The sequence below is a fragment of the Phoxinus phoxinus genome, assembly GCF_949152265.1.
Source record: "Phoxinus phoxinus genome assembly, chromosome: 24".
Lineage (NCBI taxonomy): Eukaryota > Metazoa > Chordata > Actinopteri > Cypriniformes > Leuciscidae > Phoxinus > Phoxinus phoxinus.
In genome coordinates, this window is record NC_136899.1 from 476,854 (window position 1) to 496,887 (window position 20,034).

General features: G+C 45.7%; 1 protein-coding gene across 10 annotated transcripts in view; it reads right to left on the reverse strand.

Annotated features, from left to right (window-relative positions):
* Nucleotides 1-20,034, reverse strand: part of ptprma (protein tyrosine phosphatase receptor type Ma) — a 234,079-nt gene that overhangs the window by 110,609 nt on the left and 103,436 nt on the right. For all 10 annotated transcript variants that reach the window (XM_079602203.1, XM_079602210.1, XM_079602209.1 and 7 more), the window contains exons 8-11: nt 9,039-9,347; nt 7,299-7,408; nt 2,156-2,357; nt 1,262-1,364 (exon numbers count right to left, since the gene is read on the reverse strand). In XM_079602203.1, coding sequence (XP_079458329.1) covers nt 1,262-1,364; nt 2,156-2,357; nt 7,299-7,408; nt 9,039-9,347 — 724 coding nt within the window. The remainder of the gene's footprint in view (nt 1-1,261; nt 1,365-2,155; nt 2,358-7,298; nt 7,409-9,038; nt 9,348-20,034) is intronic.

Consider the following 20,034-nt stretch of genomic DNA (forward strand, 5'->3'; position numbering starts at 1 on the left):
AGCAGGGTTTCTCCTGGCTCAAAACTAGGAGGAGTTGGTAAAATTCTGATGATGTATTTTATTAAAAAGATAATTTAACTTGTATTTTTCATATACTAACATATAGCCAACTGTGTTTTCCACAGTACTTTTGTGGGTGGACCTCGGTATCTCTAGGGGGGTCCGGGGGCATGCCCACCCGTAAGACAATTTTGTACATTTTAAAGATAAATTCATTAATCTGGTGCACTTTGAGTCAACAGAATCCACTGTTAAAAATAAATAATCCACCCGCCCAAACCTATGATTTTCTCTGATTTAGATATCTGATCATCACATTACAATTATTCAAATTATCAGTGTTAAGTACGATAATATGGTAAAATGTCACACTGTAGTAGGGTGATTTAAAAATAACAAAAATAACAAGTTCTTCTTTTGGCAAAATTAAATTTCTTTAATAGTCTAAACCGAGGCTTTACTCCCTTCAAACTTAAATTGTCATTGTTTCATTACGTCACTGTTGGAAAACAATCTTATCAGAATCATTTTTTTACCTTTATAAAGGGCATTTTCCCCCTAATTGTATTAAATGTATGCTCAGCGCCGCCGCTCCCATCACACGCATGACGCGATAAGCGTAGGGCACCAAGAGCTGAGGGGCACCAAGAAAATTGTCTAATGAAAATCAATAATTATAATGCCGATATTATTTCAGAATAGAAATACAGACATCCCGGGAGTCTCCCGCATATTGATAGCGGCTCACTGATGCCCGCGAATTAGTTAAAATCTCCCGGAATCTAGAGCGAGCGCGCCCGCGAGACAGAGACTGTGCTCCACGTATCACGTGCACGGCAGAGAGAGAGAGAGAAGCGCATGCCACATTTGACGGAGGCGGACGCCGCGTAATTCTCTATGCAGGAAAAAGGAGTCAATATTGGTGGGGACAATTTTGTCATTTGAAAATATTGATTGGGACTAGCACCTAGCATCCCCCCCTAAACATACGCCCATGGTTTTATGGTTCTCAGTGTATTACAATGGTACACAACAGATATTAGTACTTCAATATCTCAACAAAATATTACATCAGATAATAAAATCAGTTTTTTTACTGTAGATTTAAGTCTGTAAAACCTAAAATGTTGCTACCGTATATTTTACGGTAAATTTCTGCCACAGCTGGCAGTTTTTTACCGTCATTTTTTTATTATTGTTTTATTGTTCAAGCAAATGGCATTACATATATTTCTGAAAGGATAATAATAATAACGCGCACCTGACAGGCGCTCCTCGACTCCGGGCCGGCTTCAGCAGAACCGTCACCGTGCTGTCGCTCTGGTTCAGCGGACTCTCCTGCTCATATCCCGGCATACGCGGAGCTGTTTATGATTGACAGGTGACATATGAGCAGTGAGCACACACACACACACACACACACACACAGAGACACAGACACAGACACACACAGACACAGACACACACACACACAGACACACACACACACACACACAGAGACACAGACACAGACACACACACACACACACACACACACACACACAGAGACACCAACACAGACACACACACACACACACACAGAGACACAGACACAGACACACACACACACACACACACTCACACACGCACACACACACACACACACTCACACAGACACACAGAGACACAGACACAGACACACACACTCACACACACACACAGAGACACAGACACAGACACACACAGACACAGACACACACACACACACAGACACACACACACAGAGACACAGACACAGACACAGACACACACACACACACACACACACAGAGAGACACAGACACAGACACACACACACACACAGAGACACCAACACAGACACACACACACACACACACACAGAGACACAGACACAGACACACACACACACACACTCACACACGCACACACGCACACACACACTCACACACACTCACACAGACACACAGAGACACAGACACAGACACAGACACACACACACACACAGAGACACACACACAGACACACACACACACACAGAGACACAGACACAGACACACACACACACACACACACACTCACACACGCACACACACAGACAGACACACACACACACAGAGACACACACAGACACACACACACACACACACACTCTTACGGGAGATCTTGCTGGTGAACTGCGTGATGACGGGCGGCCCGTATCCTTTGGCGGTGCTGGCTCTGATGGTGAAGGAGTACGTGGATCCGGGGTAGAGGCCCGGGAACACATGTGACGTCTCGTTGCTGGACTTCAGAACCTTCCCGCTCTGATTGGTCAGGATGAACTCGGGGTCGAAGGAGCTGACGGCCTTGTAGAAGATCTGACCACACACACACACACACACACACACACGTTATAGGGTCAGGTGACAGAACAGAAGCTCCGCCCACAGTGCCGTCCCATTGGCCCACAGTCCCGCTGGGTATTAGCATAACGAATAATTAACATGAAATCAAAATGTCGTTCTTTCTTCATGTCTTACTGTGAGCGATTCATCTCTTCAGTATTTTCAACATGTTTGAGGACAGTGTTATAGAATCTCACCAGTTTTCCAGCACAATACAAATTTGAAATATTAAAATGTTAGTGTTTAAAAGTCAATTATCTAAGACATACATTTTAGTATTGTAACTTGTAGTGTGAAATAAAATAAATAATATTTTATTTTACAGTACAACAATACTATATTTAAAGAGTTAAAACAATAATAATAACAATAATTATTATTATTGTTCCATTTGATTCGCAGTGAAAGCGATGTGGAGCGAGATTGAGTCGACTTTAAAGTCCAGCTACAGAATAAAACACACTTACTTTAAAACAAAATCTAATATTTCATGCGTTTACTTGCATGTCATGTGACCATTAACCATCATCACAGCACCATAAAGATATCAATGTGTTGTTAAATAATTGAAATATGACGGGGGATTTCCAGTAAATGTTAGCAGTGCACGTCTGGTCTGGCAGAAGCTCTCGAGATCAGGCGCTAGCGTTCGACGCGACTCATAATTCTCCTGGATGAAGCGCTTCTGAATATGATCTTTCATTATGATGCAGGAGAGCAGCGGGAGCTCACTTTAGTTCTCTTGTGGACACCAGACGCCCTGCGCTTCTAATATCACTTAATGAAAAGTAGCTGAGGGGCTTCATTTGAATAAATCATTCAGTTGCTAATGAGCGGCCCGGCTAACCCCGCTCCCCCCCCCCCCCCACTCCCCCCACTCCCCCCGCTCCCCCCTCCTGCACTCATCCGCCGGGACACCGGAGCCGCTCTGCTGTGATTGGCCAGATTCAGTCTCTAAGCCCCGCCTCTCTGAGAGCTGCGCTGCTGTGATTGGTCAGAAAGCAAACGCTCATTATCATATCTGAATCTCGGCTCTTGATCACAGTGATACGAACCGTAACGATGGCGTGGGTTTTACCGTCTCGATCTCAGAGAACAGCGTCTTCTCGACACGAACAACACGAACCGAACTCTTCCAGTCTCAGATACACTACAGTGTTTGAGGGCGGGGCTAAGAGACGCTGATCAGCCAATCAACACCACAGACGGGCATTATGCTAATTAGTTACATTGTAACAGGAAGTGAGACTGAATTACTGAATCACTTCTTTCTTTTATCTGCAGACCTTTTATATTCAGAAACTGCTGTATTACACACTGCATGAAAGATGATATCCAGAAAACACATAATGGGGCACTTTAAAAACAGACACATGTGAACTAAAAGAAACATGCGTGTGTAGTTGATAAAACCCCAGAACCAGACGTTCACTGATCTCAGTCCTGCTCGTCATTACTGCGTTTCTGAGCAAAGCACTCTACCCAGAATGCACTGCGCCAAATGTCAAGCAGCAGAAGCTCATAAGTGTGACAGAAGACACACCTCCGTCACTCCATGGGGCGACACACACACACACACACACACACACACACACACACACACACACACACACACACACACGTGTCCTGAAGACTCTAATGAGGCTCGGGTCCCGCTCGCTCCGGATCGGAGCTGACACTCCCGTAAAGCCGGCGGTGACAGAGTGTAATTTCATTACGGGACGTGACGGCTTAATTGCTCCGATTTCCACAAATGAAGTTCTGCAACAATGAGTCTTTTGAGCGGCGCATTGTTCAGGGTTTCTCGGCACAGAGTGAGTCACACGCTTCTGAAATATCACGGAATATCACACAATGTCCCGCCGCACACAACACACTTCAGTAACACACACACACACACGCACACACACACACACACACACACACACACTGGATCTGACAGGGAAACCGTCGCAGTTTGTTTCTAAATAAATATTAGGAAGTTATATTTACTTTAAAAAAAAATGTTTCTGTGGAGCATTTAGATGTTTTGTGACATTTTTATATTTGAATGAAAATTACTTTCTGGCATTACAGTAAGGACTATTTGGGGGTGAAATGCTAATTTTTCTCTTTTTTTAATGCACAACATAATCTGTATTTTGCAATCAAATATGACCCATGAATATTTGGTGTGAAATTCATCTTTATGGTAAAAAATGCAACATATTTCACTTCTATAATGCAACACATTAAAATAAAGCTTATTCATTGGCATTGACGGTTTTATGAAGAACTTCTACATTCATGGAATCTTTTCAAAGGTCTTTAGATTATTAAACTATTCTTTACACTAAAAAAAAATGGTTCTATTATTCAAATGTAGGAACAAGTTCTTCACTTTAGAAAAGATGATTAAATATGAAAACTGTTCCCTGTAGGAGTCCGAATCTGCTGAGGATGGAACAAGTTTTAAATAATGTTTTTTTCACTATTATTTACACAGGATCTGCATCTTCATGGTTCAAATAAAATACTTTAAACAATAAAAACAACTTTGCCAATCAAACTGGAAAACTTCAGCGTGTCCCTGACCGACATCAAGAGCTGAGTGAGTGAGTGAGTGGAGGCGGGGCTCATTTGCATATTCATAGCACCGCACATAAATGAGGCAAGGGTGTCGAGTTACAATCACGATATTTTGAGGAATGAAGAATTTTTTTCAAGGAAAAAACGCTTAAATATGTGATTTTGTTGATCAGAGACGAGTTTTAAGGGATACAATGATTGACTACAGGGCGACTTTAAACATAGTTTGATCTTCTCAGTTAAAAGATCAAAGTTTGATCAAATGTTGTTCAATTTTCCGATGGAAGATGATACATGTTTACATGATCTGTCCCGTTTGATGAGCCATGTTTTAGACTGTCTTCATGACTGGTAATCCCGTAACGGGACATGTTTCCTCTCGCCTGATCCCACATTCCCGAGAGTCCATCGCTCCGGCATGTGCTTCTGTTTGTTATTCCAGTGCCGACAGATCCAGGAGTCTTTCACCGGAAGCAAGAGCTCAGCGTGTGCTCCTCCACAGAAGAACAGAGACCGCAGCGTCCTGCAGTCGAGCCGAGACACCGGCAGACACTACACACACTCCTACATCACTCACGTCATCCGTTTATCCTCTGTGGTTTATAAACCGGTGATAAAATATGAGCAGAACTCAGTGGATATCTGACAGGTTTAGTCCATCCTTAGACTGTCTCACACACACACACACACACACACACACAACACACACACACACACACACACACACACTTCTGTTAGACTGTCTCACACACACACACACACACACACACACACACACACACACTTCTGTTAGACTGTCTCACACATGAATTATGTTGAATATCTGTCAGCTGGTAAATTTAACTACACAATTAGATAATACCAGTTTAGCTCGACCAGTGACCAAGCAATGCTTCCTTTTGCTTAAAGGACAAGTTCGGTATTTTACACTTAAAGCCCTGTTTACAGATCGTATCTGATGAAATAGAACGGTTAAGATTAAAATTTGGACACATGCTCCTGTCCTGAGAATTTTAGGTTTATTTAGCTTTTGTGGACCTATTTTGCCAAACGCGTCACACCCGTGATTCTTCCGTTGAGAGCTTGAATAATAGACACTCCAGCCCAGTTGGTGGCGATAATGCACCTTAGCCAATTGCAAGCAAACCACGGGCATATACACAGAAGAAGCAGAAGATCGCTGTCTTCATTGAAAGCATTACAAACAGACAGCTAATAATGTGGCGAATTTGTGCAGTCCCGAATTGCGGGAAGATTCGTGGCAAAAGGAACACCACCAAGTGCCTGTAAGCCTTGAGACAGCAGCAGCTTCGGCAACAGGCGTAACACTGGACACCGTTGTCAACTGCCGTTCAAACTCTGCCTTTCTTTGCAGAAATTCCTCCTCTGAATATTCAGGCTCAAACCTGTAACCCTGTCCATCAAAATCGATCTCAAAACCGTCATCCTTCCATTTAAATGTCTCGGAATCCATTTCTAAGTTGACACAGATAGCTTCGATCTTGTAAAAATGTTTAGATAGCTTAGCCTACGATACCGCGTCCGCGACTGCATAAGACTACAAAAAGCATACAAACAACCCCATTTCCGTTTCCCGCGGCGGAGTAATACCGTAACGTTACCTCACAGCGAATCCAATACAACTTAATGGAGTTGGACAAAAACTACGATAAAAGCTGTTGGAATGCATCTTTTTCAGCGATTTTTGAGTGCGCATACCAGTGAACACCCCTGACCACTCGGTGAGTTTCACGTCTTTGTAAACGGAAGTTTAATGTGTTTTAGGAAGGAATCTTCCAGTGCACACAGACAACCATTGTGGGGGTGTGGGGGGGTAGCGAACTAAACCTAAAATTCTCAGGACAGGAGCATGTGTCCAAATTTTAATCTTAACCGTTCTATTTCATCAGGTACGATCTGTAAACAGGGCTTTAAGTGTAAAATACCGAACTTACCCTTTAACATTTTTGGTCCCAAATTTTTATAATTTTTACTGGTAGACGCTGTATGAAGAATATTTGTGTATAATATGTCCCAGTTTGCTGTATTCTGCTCTCCTCACTCACAGAAGTGAACTATAGAGTCCTGCACACACAGTGACTAACATCAGAGAGGATATCTGGTGTGCAGAGTGTGTCTGGCTGTATGTGGATCTGTACAAGTCCAGATCTGAGATGCTGAAGATATTCTCCACTGAGCTGAGCGGCGCTTTAATAATAATAATAATAATTCGTAACATTTATATATTGCTCTCCTCTGCTCTACACAGAAGGGGATCTCCTCATCGGGACTCTTCACTCGCTCAGATCTCAGCAGCTGAGGAGTCTCGTGGAGAGCAACACTCGCCTCGTACTGCGTGATGATCCCGAAGGTCTGCAGCGGCTCTCTCCAGCGCAGGCCGATCTTCTCCTCGAACGTGTTTCCCTGGATGGACTCCAGCGGGACGGCGCCGGGAACTGAAGCACACACAACACTGGATGAGCACACACACACATGGAGCTGCAGAGACACTGACTTATTTCAAATCAATATTCTCTTGTATTCAATAAAGAAGTTATTTTCCAAAGGCCTTCGAGCGTGAGGAGGATCATTCATCGGCCAGGCGGAGTCTGGAGCTTCAGAAAGCCGAGGCTGCTTGACCTCAACATCTCCTCAGCCTTGACAACATCTCCTCCTCGCCAAACACGCGCTTAATACACACTATTGTGCGGCACAACGACACACACTTCACACGACACTAGACACCAACAAGCCTTTCGTAGAGTAGAGGAAAGAAGAGCGGCACAAGCGGCCTCATCCTGATGGACACTGTGTTCAACGCTTTATTCTGAACTTATTCTAAAGAGCAAGAACATGTAATCAGTGAACGAGACTCGAGTCCGAGGCGGGAGCGAATCACAGAGGAATCTGTCAAGTTTAATAAAAGATGTCAATGTTTATCATATCAACTCTTTATAAAACTTCATCTCCAGTTGGAGGAAACTCAGATCCTCACGCAAACCGGCAAAATACAAGTGTGGTTCAGCTTGAAGAAATTATGACAGATATATATATTACTATTGCAATATGCTTCTCAAAACAATAATTATATATTTTTTTCTGTTTTAACTTTAACAATAAATCATAAATCCAGAAAAAAAAACTGATAGAAGAAAACATCTCATACGGCATTATTACAGTAAAAATGTATTCATTTGTTCAGTTGATTTTTTATGAATTCAACTGATTTGAATCGACATGATTTTTGATTAAAGTTTAAGCAAACTATAAAAAAGATTAATATCCAGGAAAATGAAAACAGAAAACACAGAAATTGGGGAAAATAAAACGGATTTTAAGGATTTATAATTTGTTAAACTTTTAAGTTTTAAGTTAAGTTTTTAGACTTAATTAGACATGCTTTTTGAAAAAAAAAATGGTAGAAAATTAAAGACATTACAGTAAAAAAATATACAAAAAATAATTAAGATGTTAATGGTTTATGAATTTAATTGATTACACATGATTTTTATGAATATATACATATTTAAAGGTATTGCGGAGGATCTTTCCTACTTTTAGAAAAGACCCGCCCTCTCCAATTTCTATTTGCTCCCGACCGAGAGGGAACGCCTACTAGCAGTGATTTTAAATGGATTTCTCCAAATAGCATGACAAACTTTACCTGTCTAGTAGAGTCTTCGCGACGGCGGCATCAGTGGAAGCCCAACATGTGCTTTTAGCGCACGCCAGCGTGTGAACGGCCTTACGTAAACATATCACCAGAATGATTGACACTTAGGTGGACCAATAGTATACACTACCCACCCGGAAGAAGAAAATCCTCCGCTATACCTTTAAGTTAAATATTTAAATCTAGAAAAATGTAACCAGAACACACATAATTTGGGGGAACATAAAAGATTTAGGGCCCTAAAATGCGATATATATGGTTGTTAAATTGTATAAGTTTCATGATTTCAATTAACTAGACATGTTTTTTGATGACTGATATTTGATATAAGCATTAAAACACAATCAAGAAGAATTAAAACAGAAAAGAAAAGTAATTTGTAAAATAAATGAGTTAATAAGTAAAGTGTGTACCGTCCTCGTCGGTCAGCACCTGCAGCTCCTCGCTCTCCTTCACTCCCTCGCGGTTGCGCAGGAGCAGTCGGATGCTGACGTTGGTGAACGGCGGGAGGCTTCGGATGGTGTGTTGCGGCGACACACTCAGCGTATCGTAACACACCTCCTCGCGCGTCTCCTCTTTAGCGCTAGCCGTGTAGCGGTACTGCACCGTCAGGTTGTAGCTGTAGCATCGCGTCACGTTGTATCCGAACGGCTCCCAGCGGATCGTGAACTGCCGGGACTTGATGTCCACGACCTGGAGTCTGCGAGGCCCGTGCATGGGATCTGAAACAGGGGCATTGTGGGTAATAAAGGGTTAAAAGCTTCCAAATGCAAGAGATACAAGTACAGCAAAATCTCTAATGTAAATCAGCAGTTCTCCATGAATATACAGTAAAGTGTCATTTATTTATCATCATTACTCCAGTCTTCAGTGTCACATGATCCTCCAGAAATCAGTGTAATATGATGATCTGATGATCAAGACACATTTATGATTATTATCAGTGTTGAAAACAGTTCATATGTTTGCATTAGATATTCTGATGCCTTCGAGAAATGATTGCATGTGAAAGCATAAAATCTTTTGAATGCAAGAATAATAACTGATAACAGAGAAGATCTTTCAGAATGACATCAAACTGTTTTAAATAAAGAAATGCGATATAAATGGATGTGCACTACTGTAGCTGCGTCTGGAGATGCACTTCATCATCGCTGCATTTCAGAAGAAATCATATTTTGCTAAAGCAGATGAAGGAGCAATATGATGTTTGTACATTATTGTGACATTCTTTTCATGACAATGTATTTTTATTTGAATGAGAATTAGATTTTTTTGCATTCAATAATAAAAATGTGGAAGTAAAACGTGTTTAATTGTTATGAGAGAAAAAATCACATAATTTGTATTTCTTTCCCTTTTGATTTTGCCATGATTATGATCCACTCATGTTTGAGAGATTGTGTGGCTGGTAAGCGAGTAAAGCGTGTTTTGTAAAGCGGATGTAAATCAGATCTGCCGCGTTTCCTCCAGACCGGCTCAAAGCTCCGACTCCCTCAGGAACGCCGGCGCTGGTAATGGGATCAATTTCCATTCCCGGCTCAATTTGAGCAGCATTTCTGTGGGATTCGGCCGCACAGCTCTCGAGTTCACGACGCGGAGGCAATCTGATGTTCCTGATGAGGAACCGAGGAGCTTAACCGCTGCGCTCCCACTTCAGACCGCACACACACATCTGTCCACACACACATCTGTCCACACGCCGACCACACACACACATCTATCCACACACACATCTGTCCACACACACATCTGTCCACACGCCGACCGCACACACACATCTGTCCACACACACATCTGTCCACACGCCGACCACACACACACATCTGTCCACACACACATCTGTCCACACACACATCTGTCCACACGCCGACCGCACACACACATCTGTCCACACGCCGACCACACACACATCTGTCCACACACACATCTGTCCACACACACATCTGTCCACACGCCGACCACACACACACATCTGTCCACACACACATCTGTCCACACACACATCTGTCCACACGCCGACCGCACACACACATCTGTCCACACGCCGACCACACACACATCTGTCCACACACACATCTGTCCACACGCCGACCACACACACACATCTGTCCACACACACATCTGTCCACACACACATCTGTCCACACGCCGACCACACACACACATCTGTCCACACACACATCTGTCCACACGCCGACCACACACACACATCTGTCCACACACACATCTGTCCACACACACATCTGTCCACACGCCGACCGCACACACACATCTGTCCACACGCCGACCACACACACATCTGTCCACACACACATCTGTCCACACACACATCTGTCCACACGCCGACCACACACACACATCTGTCCACACACACATCTGTCCACACACACATCTGTCCACACGCCGACCACACACACACATCTGTCCACACACACATCTGTCCACACGCCGACCACACACACACATCTGTCCACACTCACATCTGTCCACACACACATCTGTCCACACGCCGACCGCACACACACATCTGTCCACACGCCGACCACACACACATCTGTCCACACACACATCTGTCCACACACACATCTGTCCACACACACATCTGTCCACACGCCGACCACACACACATCTGTCCACACACACATCTGTCCACACACACATCTGTCCACACACACATCTGTCCACACGCCGACCACACACACATCTGTCCACACACACATCTGTCCACACACACATCTGTCCACACGCCGACCACACACACACATCTGTCCACACACACATCTGTCCACACGCCGACTGCACACACACATCTGTCCACACGCCGACTGCACACACACATCTGTCCACACGCCGACTGCACACACACATCTGTCCACACACACATCTGTCCACACACACATCTGTCCACACACACATCTGTCCACACACATCTGTCCACACACACATCTGTCCACACGCCGACCACACACACACATCTGTCCACACGCCGACCACACACACATCTGTCCACACGCCGACCACACACACATCTGTCCACACACACATCTGTCCACACACACATCTGTCCACACACACATCTGTCCACACGCCGACCACACACACATCTGTCCACACGCCGACCACACACACATCTGTCCACACGCCGACCACACACACATCTGTCCACACGCCGACTGCACACACATCTGTCCACACGCCGACCGCACACACACATCTGTCTACACGCCGACCACACACACATCTGTCCACACGCCGACCACACACACATCTGTCCACACACCGACCGCACACACACATCTGTCCACACGCCGACCACACACATCTGTCCACACGCCGACCGCACACACACATCTGTCCACACGCCGACCACACACACATCTGTCCACACGCCGACCGCACACACACATCTGTCTACACGCCGACCACACACACATCTGTCCACGCGCCGACCGCACACACATCTGTCCACACGCCGACCGCACACACACATCTGTCCACACGCCGACCACACACACATCTGTCCACACGCCGACCGCACACACATCTGTCCACACGCCAACCGCACACACACATCTGTCCACACGCCGACCACACACACACATCTGTCCACGCGCCGACCGCAGACACATCTGTCCACGCGCCGACTGCACACACATCTGTCCACACGCCGACCACACACACATCTGTCCACACGCCAACCGCACACACACATGTCTACACGCCGACCACACACACATCTGTCCACACGCCAACCGCACACACACATCTGTCCACACGCCGACCACACACACATCTGTCCACACGCCGACCACACACACATCTGTCCACACGCCGACCGCACACACACATCTGTCCACACGCCGACCGCACACACACATCTGTCCACGCGCCGACCGCACACACATCTGTCCACACGCCAACCGCACACACACATCTGTCCACACGCCAACCGCACACACACATCTGTCCACACGCCGACCGCACACACACATCTGTCCACACGCCGACCACACACACACATCTGTCCACGCGCCGACCGCACACACATCTGTCCACACGCCAACCGCACACACACATCTGTCCACACGCCAACCGCACACACACATCTGTCCACACGCCGACCACACACACATCTGTCCACGCGCCGACCGCACACACATCTGTCCACACGCCGACCGCACACACACATCTGTCCACACGCCGACCGCACACACATCTGTCCACACGCCGACCACACACACATCTGTCCACGCGCCGACCGCACACACATCTGTCCACACGCCGACCACACACACATCTGTCCACGCGCCGACCGCACACACATCTGTCCACACGCCGACCGCACACACACATCTGTCCACACACCGACCGCACACACACATCTGTCCACACGCCGACCACACACACACATCTGTCCACACGCCGAGCGCTTCATCACACCGGTGGCGGCAGGGACATCTTTATTCTGTGCATGTGTGGCTGCAGATTAAAACAAGGCTTTGGAAACAGCGTTTAATCAGAAGCCGTGTAGAGGAGAGTTTAACAGACTCACATCAATCATTAAAACCGGCTCAAACGGAGCCTCTCAACGACTCACACACACCTGCCCTGAGCGGAGGAAACACCGTGCTAATGTTAGCGTGTGTTTTCACCAGCATCCCTTTCTAATCTACATCTTCCAGAGGGAAAAGATTGCATTTCATCTTTAACAAGCCTGAGATTAAATTATAATGTGAGATCACGATCACCTCGCTCTATCTGCAGGTTATGATGGATTCCATTACAAGCAGATTGAGGTTTCGTACACGATGTACTTCCATCATACTCGCATCAGATGCACGCGCTGCTCGTTCTCAGTCACTCGTGGTGAAGGTGAGCAGATGTGTCCCGCAGTGTGAGAAGTGTTCTGATCTCTCAGTGACCCGAGCGCCGAGTCCATCACTGAAGACCAGAGCGGACACGACTCACGACTGCACTGGAGCATTGTGGGATACGTTCGGCTGGGGACTGACACCAACACATCACATATATTATTGCAAAATAAACACAGTTCCCTGTAATCTGCAGTGCACTTTAAAAAGTGGATATTAAATATTAATTTGAGTGTAAATACACCACTATACTACTAATACTGTGAAATGTTGTTTTCTATGTGAATATAATGATTTTCAGCATCATTACTCCAGTCTTCAGTGTCACATGATCCTCCAGATATCAGTATAATATGAGGATCTGATGATCATTTATGATTATTATCAGTGTAGGACACATGTATTTAAAACAGAGCCGTTTGAACGGTTATAAGCACGGCGCGTCGCTGTTCTCCCGCACACAATACACCGCCGGTTCCCGTGGCGTTCCTCTTTTCCTCTGGAGAGTGATTGTGGATGAAAGTATTTGAGAGCGAGAACAATCCGAGCACTTCGGCGCTGCGCTATTGTAAAATATCCGAATTTAAAACTTTTAAATGAGAGCTTGATATTCTGCAGAGAAGGGAACCTAGTGATTTTCTCTTTCACTTCCATCTCGGCTGTGGCTGAAAGCGTGAGAGAGAGAGACTGTGAGATGAAATGGCCGGATCGAGGACAGCGTCTCTGATTGAGAGAGAAGTGCTGCCTTAACAGAGCGGGAATGAAACCCCGCTGATCCTGAAAGCGAATAATGAGACTCCGAGCATTAGAGCCGGAATAACAGAGAGAGAGAGAGAGAGAGAGAGAGAGAGAGAGAGAGAGAGAGAGAGAGAGAGAGAGAGAGAGAGAGAGAGAGAGAGAGAGAGAGAGAGAGAGAGAGAGAGAGAGAGAAAGAAGCTTTCCATCTCAATACGATCATGTCATCATTAAAGATTTTCACTTATTCACACCATTATGATTGACTTAAAGCTGACATATTATTCCCCTTTTCACCAGATGTAATATAAATCCATGGTGTCCCCAGAATGTGTGTGTGGAATATCAGCTCAAAATACCAGATCATTTATTATTGCTTGTCAAATTTGCACCTTTTTGGGTTTGAGCAAAAACTTGCCGTTTTTGTGTGTGTGTGTGTCCCTTTAAATGCAAATGAGCTGCAGCTCCACCTCCGTTCAGAAGAGGGCGGAGCTTCAGAAACTCCAGCAATAACAGAACCGGCCGATCATAGTCAGATTTTACTCTCCAGCTTCGTCTAAATCTACGACTGGAAACAAGACACCTCATCAATATGACTCATACTGAATACAAGTCGTGTACTTAAGAGACATGGCTATATTAACAATATTGTGAATAATTGTAACTTCTCGTTAATATTTCCCTGTAAAGTGTGTAAAAGACGTGTTGTTGTGTCTCTGCCCTTCAGACTCCGGCTTTAACTCATTGATTCCCCGCCGACACTGAAATACTATTAACTATCTATTGATTAACCCGAGCGGAGGAAAACTCCAGCAGACAAATCACTCTTTACACACACACACACACACACACACACACACACACACACACACACACACACACACACACACACACACACACACACACACACACACACACACACACACAGTGTTATTGTGCTGATAAAGCAGACAGTTCTTGTGTTTCACTCACACTATAAACAACATAACCCCGAGCAGACTGAGAGAGAGATAAGACACACACACACACACACACACACACACACACACACACCGTTATCTTTATAAATAAATCACATATTGGAGGTTTAAACACTCTCCCCTCAGAAACTACACTCTGACACAACATCTGTAGAGTTCGCTCGCTGTGCAGACTCTAGTTCTGGCATTAATCCTCATATAACCGTGAGTTAGTGCAGTCGTGTCTCCAGAGGTGGACAGTCACGAAGTACATTTACTTAAGGACACTTTTGGAGTATCTGTACTTTACTTGAGTATTATTCTTTCTGGAAACTTTAACTTTAACTTCACTACATTTGAAAGACAAATATCGTACTTTTTACTCCACTACATTTCTGTCGAGGTCCTCGAGTAGAGAGTAGTAACGTCAGGGATGATCTTTGGTTGTAAATGAACGTCTGCTTGACGCCAGAACTCGACTGATGTTGGTTTCTGACGTCAACCGATTTTCAACCACAATACAACGTCTGTGCAACGCTGGAGATTAACGTCAATCTGACATTGGATTCTGACATCAACATGATTTTAATGTTCAGCGTTGGGTTTGGTCTAAATGTGAGTTTTGTCATTGTTTTGGAGCACAGCTTATAGATAACAAGGATAACATGTTCATACTAAAAGCCAAAAAACTGGGAACAGCGATTTGTGTCCGAAACCATTGTGGACGTTATTGAGTGACTTATTCAATCCCACGACTGGAACTGTGAAATAACTGTGATGTTGATATGAGGATCGGCAGGCAGAGATGCAGAGGCATAAGGGACTGTAAATCGGCTATTACATGCAACAATAATAAAACAATGCATTAACATTTACTTTTATACTTAAGTACTTTTAAAAACTAGTACCTCTGTACTTTTACTCAAGTACGGAAGTTGTGTACTTTGTCCACCCTGCGCACTCAGCGCTGGCGTGGAGAATCACTGATGCTAACCACGGCTTCCACCAAACACACACACACACACACACACACACATACACACACACACACACACACCGAGTTACAACCTCTGTGGGACGTCCCGTCGTGAGAAACGCTCATATTTAAAACTCTATTGAACTCTTGAACACTGTACTCGCCCGTGACCTTCTGACCTTCCGCTCTCACACACACACACACACACACACACACACACACACACACACACTCACACACACACACACCTCTATAAGGAGTGTGTTGCGGATCAGTCAGGGACACTGGGGTCAAAGGTCAAGGTCGGGCCTCAGAGTGAGACGGATGAGTGTCATTAGTGTGTAAATCCGAGGATGAGGCTCTGCTCCATAAAGTCTGGGACGCTTTTACCCAGAAGCCCCTGCTCACGGGAGAGTGTGTGCTAAAAAATAATAGCCTCTAAAGTTAAACTCAAGATAGATGTGAGCAGATCCTAATAAAAAACGGTGTGTGTGTGTGTGTGTGTGTGTGTGTGTGTGTGTGTGTGTGTGTGTGTGTGAGAGAGTGTGTGTGTGAGTGTGTGTGTGGTCCACTCAGCAGCTTTGACCGTCAGTAACAGGATTTGATCCGCTCGGGATCATTGGTATTCCGGCACCGGCTTCATCCCCGCGAGTCCGGCTTTAAAGCGCTCAAATAACTCTAATTGACATTTAGATGTTCGACTATCAATGCCTGACATTTAAATAACGCCCGCGTTCTCATCGCCACATTATCGCCTCTCACCGCTCGTCTGTCCTCATCAGATCCGGACGCACCTGAACATGCAGCGCGACACGCAGAACAATAATCACATCTCTGACGGCCGCGTGTGTGTGTGTGTGTGTGTGTGTGTGTGTGTGTGTGTGTGTGATGAGCGCCGGATGCGGAGAGCAGGAGCATTAGTCCCGCGCCAGGGAGAACCAATCGAGCGGAGCTGAAGAGAAACGCTGTTCCTTCTGGAGGAGTGTGTGTGAGAGTGTGTGTGTGTGTGTGTGTGTGTGTGTGTGAGTGTGTGTGTGTGTGTGAGTGTGTGTGTGTGTGTGTGTGTGTGTGTGTGTGTGTGTGTGTGTGTGTGTGTGTGTGTGTGTGTGTGTGTGTGTGTGTGTGTGTGTGTGTGTGTGTGTGTGTGTGTAAATATTATAATAAATAAATACTAGAAGCTAATTTAGCGGGAAACTGAAACCATGACTGGAGAACTAGATTAGTTTAGTTTGTTGGCATGCACGCACACACACACACACACACACACACACACACACACACACACACACACACACACACACACACACACACACACACACACACTCATCAACACTCAGTCCAACTCTTACAGAAACATACGGGAATAAAGAGATGCAATATAAAAGAGCAATATCAAAAGCAGTGCCGAGCTGGAGTGTGTGATGTGTGTGTGTGATGTGTGTGTCCCCGGTGTGCCGTTCACGCGTGTGTGTGTGTCAGAGAACAGAAAGGCAGAGTGCCAAAGAACAACTCCAAGAATCAACGCTTTATTGTTTTTGAAAAATCCCTCGGCGATGAGAAGCGGGACGGACGGATTCCTGCAATATCAACAAACCCATCTGGGTAACGGCTCGCTTTCATCTGATCAAAGCTCTCAGCGCCGGCGCGCGGTACTGCCGCTTCTGAACGCCCGCAATCAAAGCTCAATTACTCTACCCAGAGTGCACTTGTGCACAAAAGATGGCGCTCGCTGGGCGTTCCTGGAATACAGCGAGATCCGCTCTTGCCTTTCCGTCGGGAAACTCACTTCTGCATCCGACCGCTGACGCTAACCGCGCCTCGCCACCGGTTCCTCATGATGTCATCGGCCGAGAGGAGATCACGTCATTACAGCGATGATCGAGGTCTGATGGAGTGTGTGTGTGTGTGTGTCCATAGACTGAAGTGTGCATGACGTCACCCGTAGTGTTTTGAAGCCCAAAAGTGGGCGGAGCCAGCCGTCGCCATCTTGGATAAACCCGGATCCCGGATAACCAAAAATGTGCAGCGAGGCGGATTAGCTAAGGTGACGTGATGCTAACTGTGCGTTCACACCGCCGGCGGCGAGCTCCGGCGAGGGCGGCGCGGCGCGTCCTGGACGGCGAGAAGAGTTGAAATCAAGTCAACTTTATGGTAATAAGCTCTGACGCGGTTCGGCGGCAACCAATCGGAATGTAGAAGTCCTCCGCCTGAGAGGATACCAGAGAACACAATCCTGTAAACTTTGGTTCCGACCACATTAGTTCCTAAGCAAAATGGAGGAAAAGTTGATTATTTCTGTTGCGGGTTTCCCGTTATTGTACGACGTGTCCCTGTTTACATACAGGGACATTAATAAAAAGAACGACGAGCGAATTTTGTCGTTCTCGCCGGCGGCGGTATGATCGCAAAGTAATGGATTAGCTGAGGTGACGTGATGCTAAAATATTAGCTGAGGTGACGTGATGCTAACATATTAGCTGAGGTGACGTGATGCTAACGGATTAGCTGAGGTGACGTGATGCTAACATATTAGCTGAGGTGACGTGACGCTAACGGATTAGCTAAGGTGACGTGATACTAACGGATTAGCTGAGGTGACGTGATGCTAACGGATTAGCTGAGGTGACGTGATGCTAACAGATTAGCTGAGGTGACGTGATGCTAACATATTAGCTGAGGTGACGTGACGCTAACGGATTAGCTGAGGTGACGTGATGCTAACATATTAGCTGAGGTGACGTGATGCTAACGGATTAGCTGAGGTGACGTGATGCTAACATATTAGCTGAGGTGACGTGACGCTAACGGATTAGCTAAGGTGACGTGATACTAACGGATTAGCTGAGGTGACGTGATACTAACGGATTAGCTGAGGTGATGTGATGCTAACATATTAGCTGAGGTGACGTGACGCTAACGGATTAGCTAAGGTGACGTGATACTAACGGATTAGCTGAGGTGACGTGATGCTAACGGATTAGCTGAGGTGACGTGATGCTAACGGATTAGCTGAGGTGACGTGACGCTAACGGATTAGCTGAGGTGACGTGATGCTAACAGATTAGCTGAGGTGACGTGATGCTAACGCTAGAAGACAAACGGCTAGTAGTGACATCAGCGGCAATCCACCTGTCACTCAAGTCTCGGTCTCTAGTGGCCAGTGGAGGAACTGCAGTTTAATCACTCAGTGTTTCACTCGAACACACGGAAACTTCAGGAGCTTCTGAGCCGACACACACACACACACACACACACACACACACACACACACACACACACACACACACACACACACACACACAGAGTTTCATCACCATTACTTAGTTATAACGACTAATGACTCACAGAAACTACTTTCTCTGAAGACCTGGACGACATCGAGACGCCGCTGAAGAAATGGAGCAGTTGCATGTATGAAACTCAGCAGCTGAACGTGTGTGTGTGTGTGTGTGTGTGTGTGTGTGTGTGTGTGTGTGTGTGTGTGTGTGTGTGTGTGTGTGTGTGTGTGTGTGTGAGTGTGTGAAGCTGCTCGGAGCGCTGGCTCTTCCCGCCGGGATCGGAAGAGAGTAACTCTGGAGTAATGCTCTACTTTAGGGATAAAAGCCAGGTTTACTCTGTTTACCGCGGTGCTCATGTAAAATAGATCATAAAGAGCTGCTGAAATATGCAGACGCTGAAGACTAATTGAAAGGACAAACTGAAAATAAAAAACAGAAGCTAAATTAAAAATTTACACTAGACATCATGACGGAGTGTGTGTGTGTGTGTGTGTGTGTGTGTGTGTGCGTGCGTGCGTGCGTGTGTGCGTGTTTGTTTGTGTGTGTGTGTGTGTGTGTGTGTGTGTGTGTGTGTGTGTGTGTGTGTG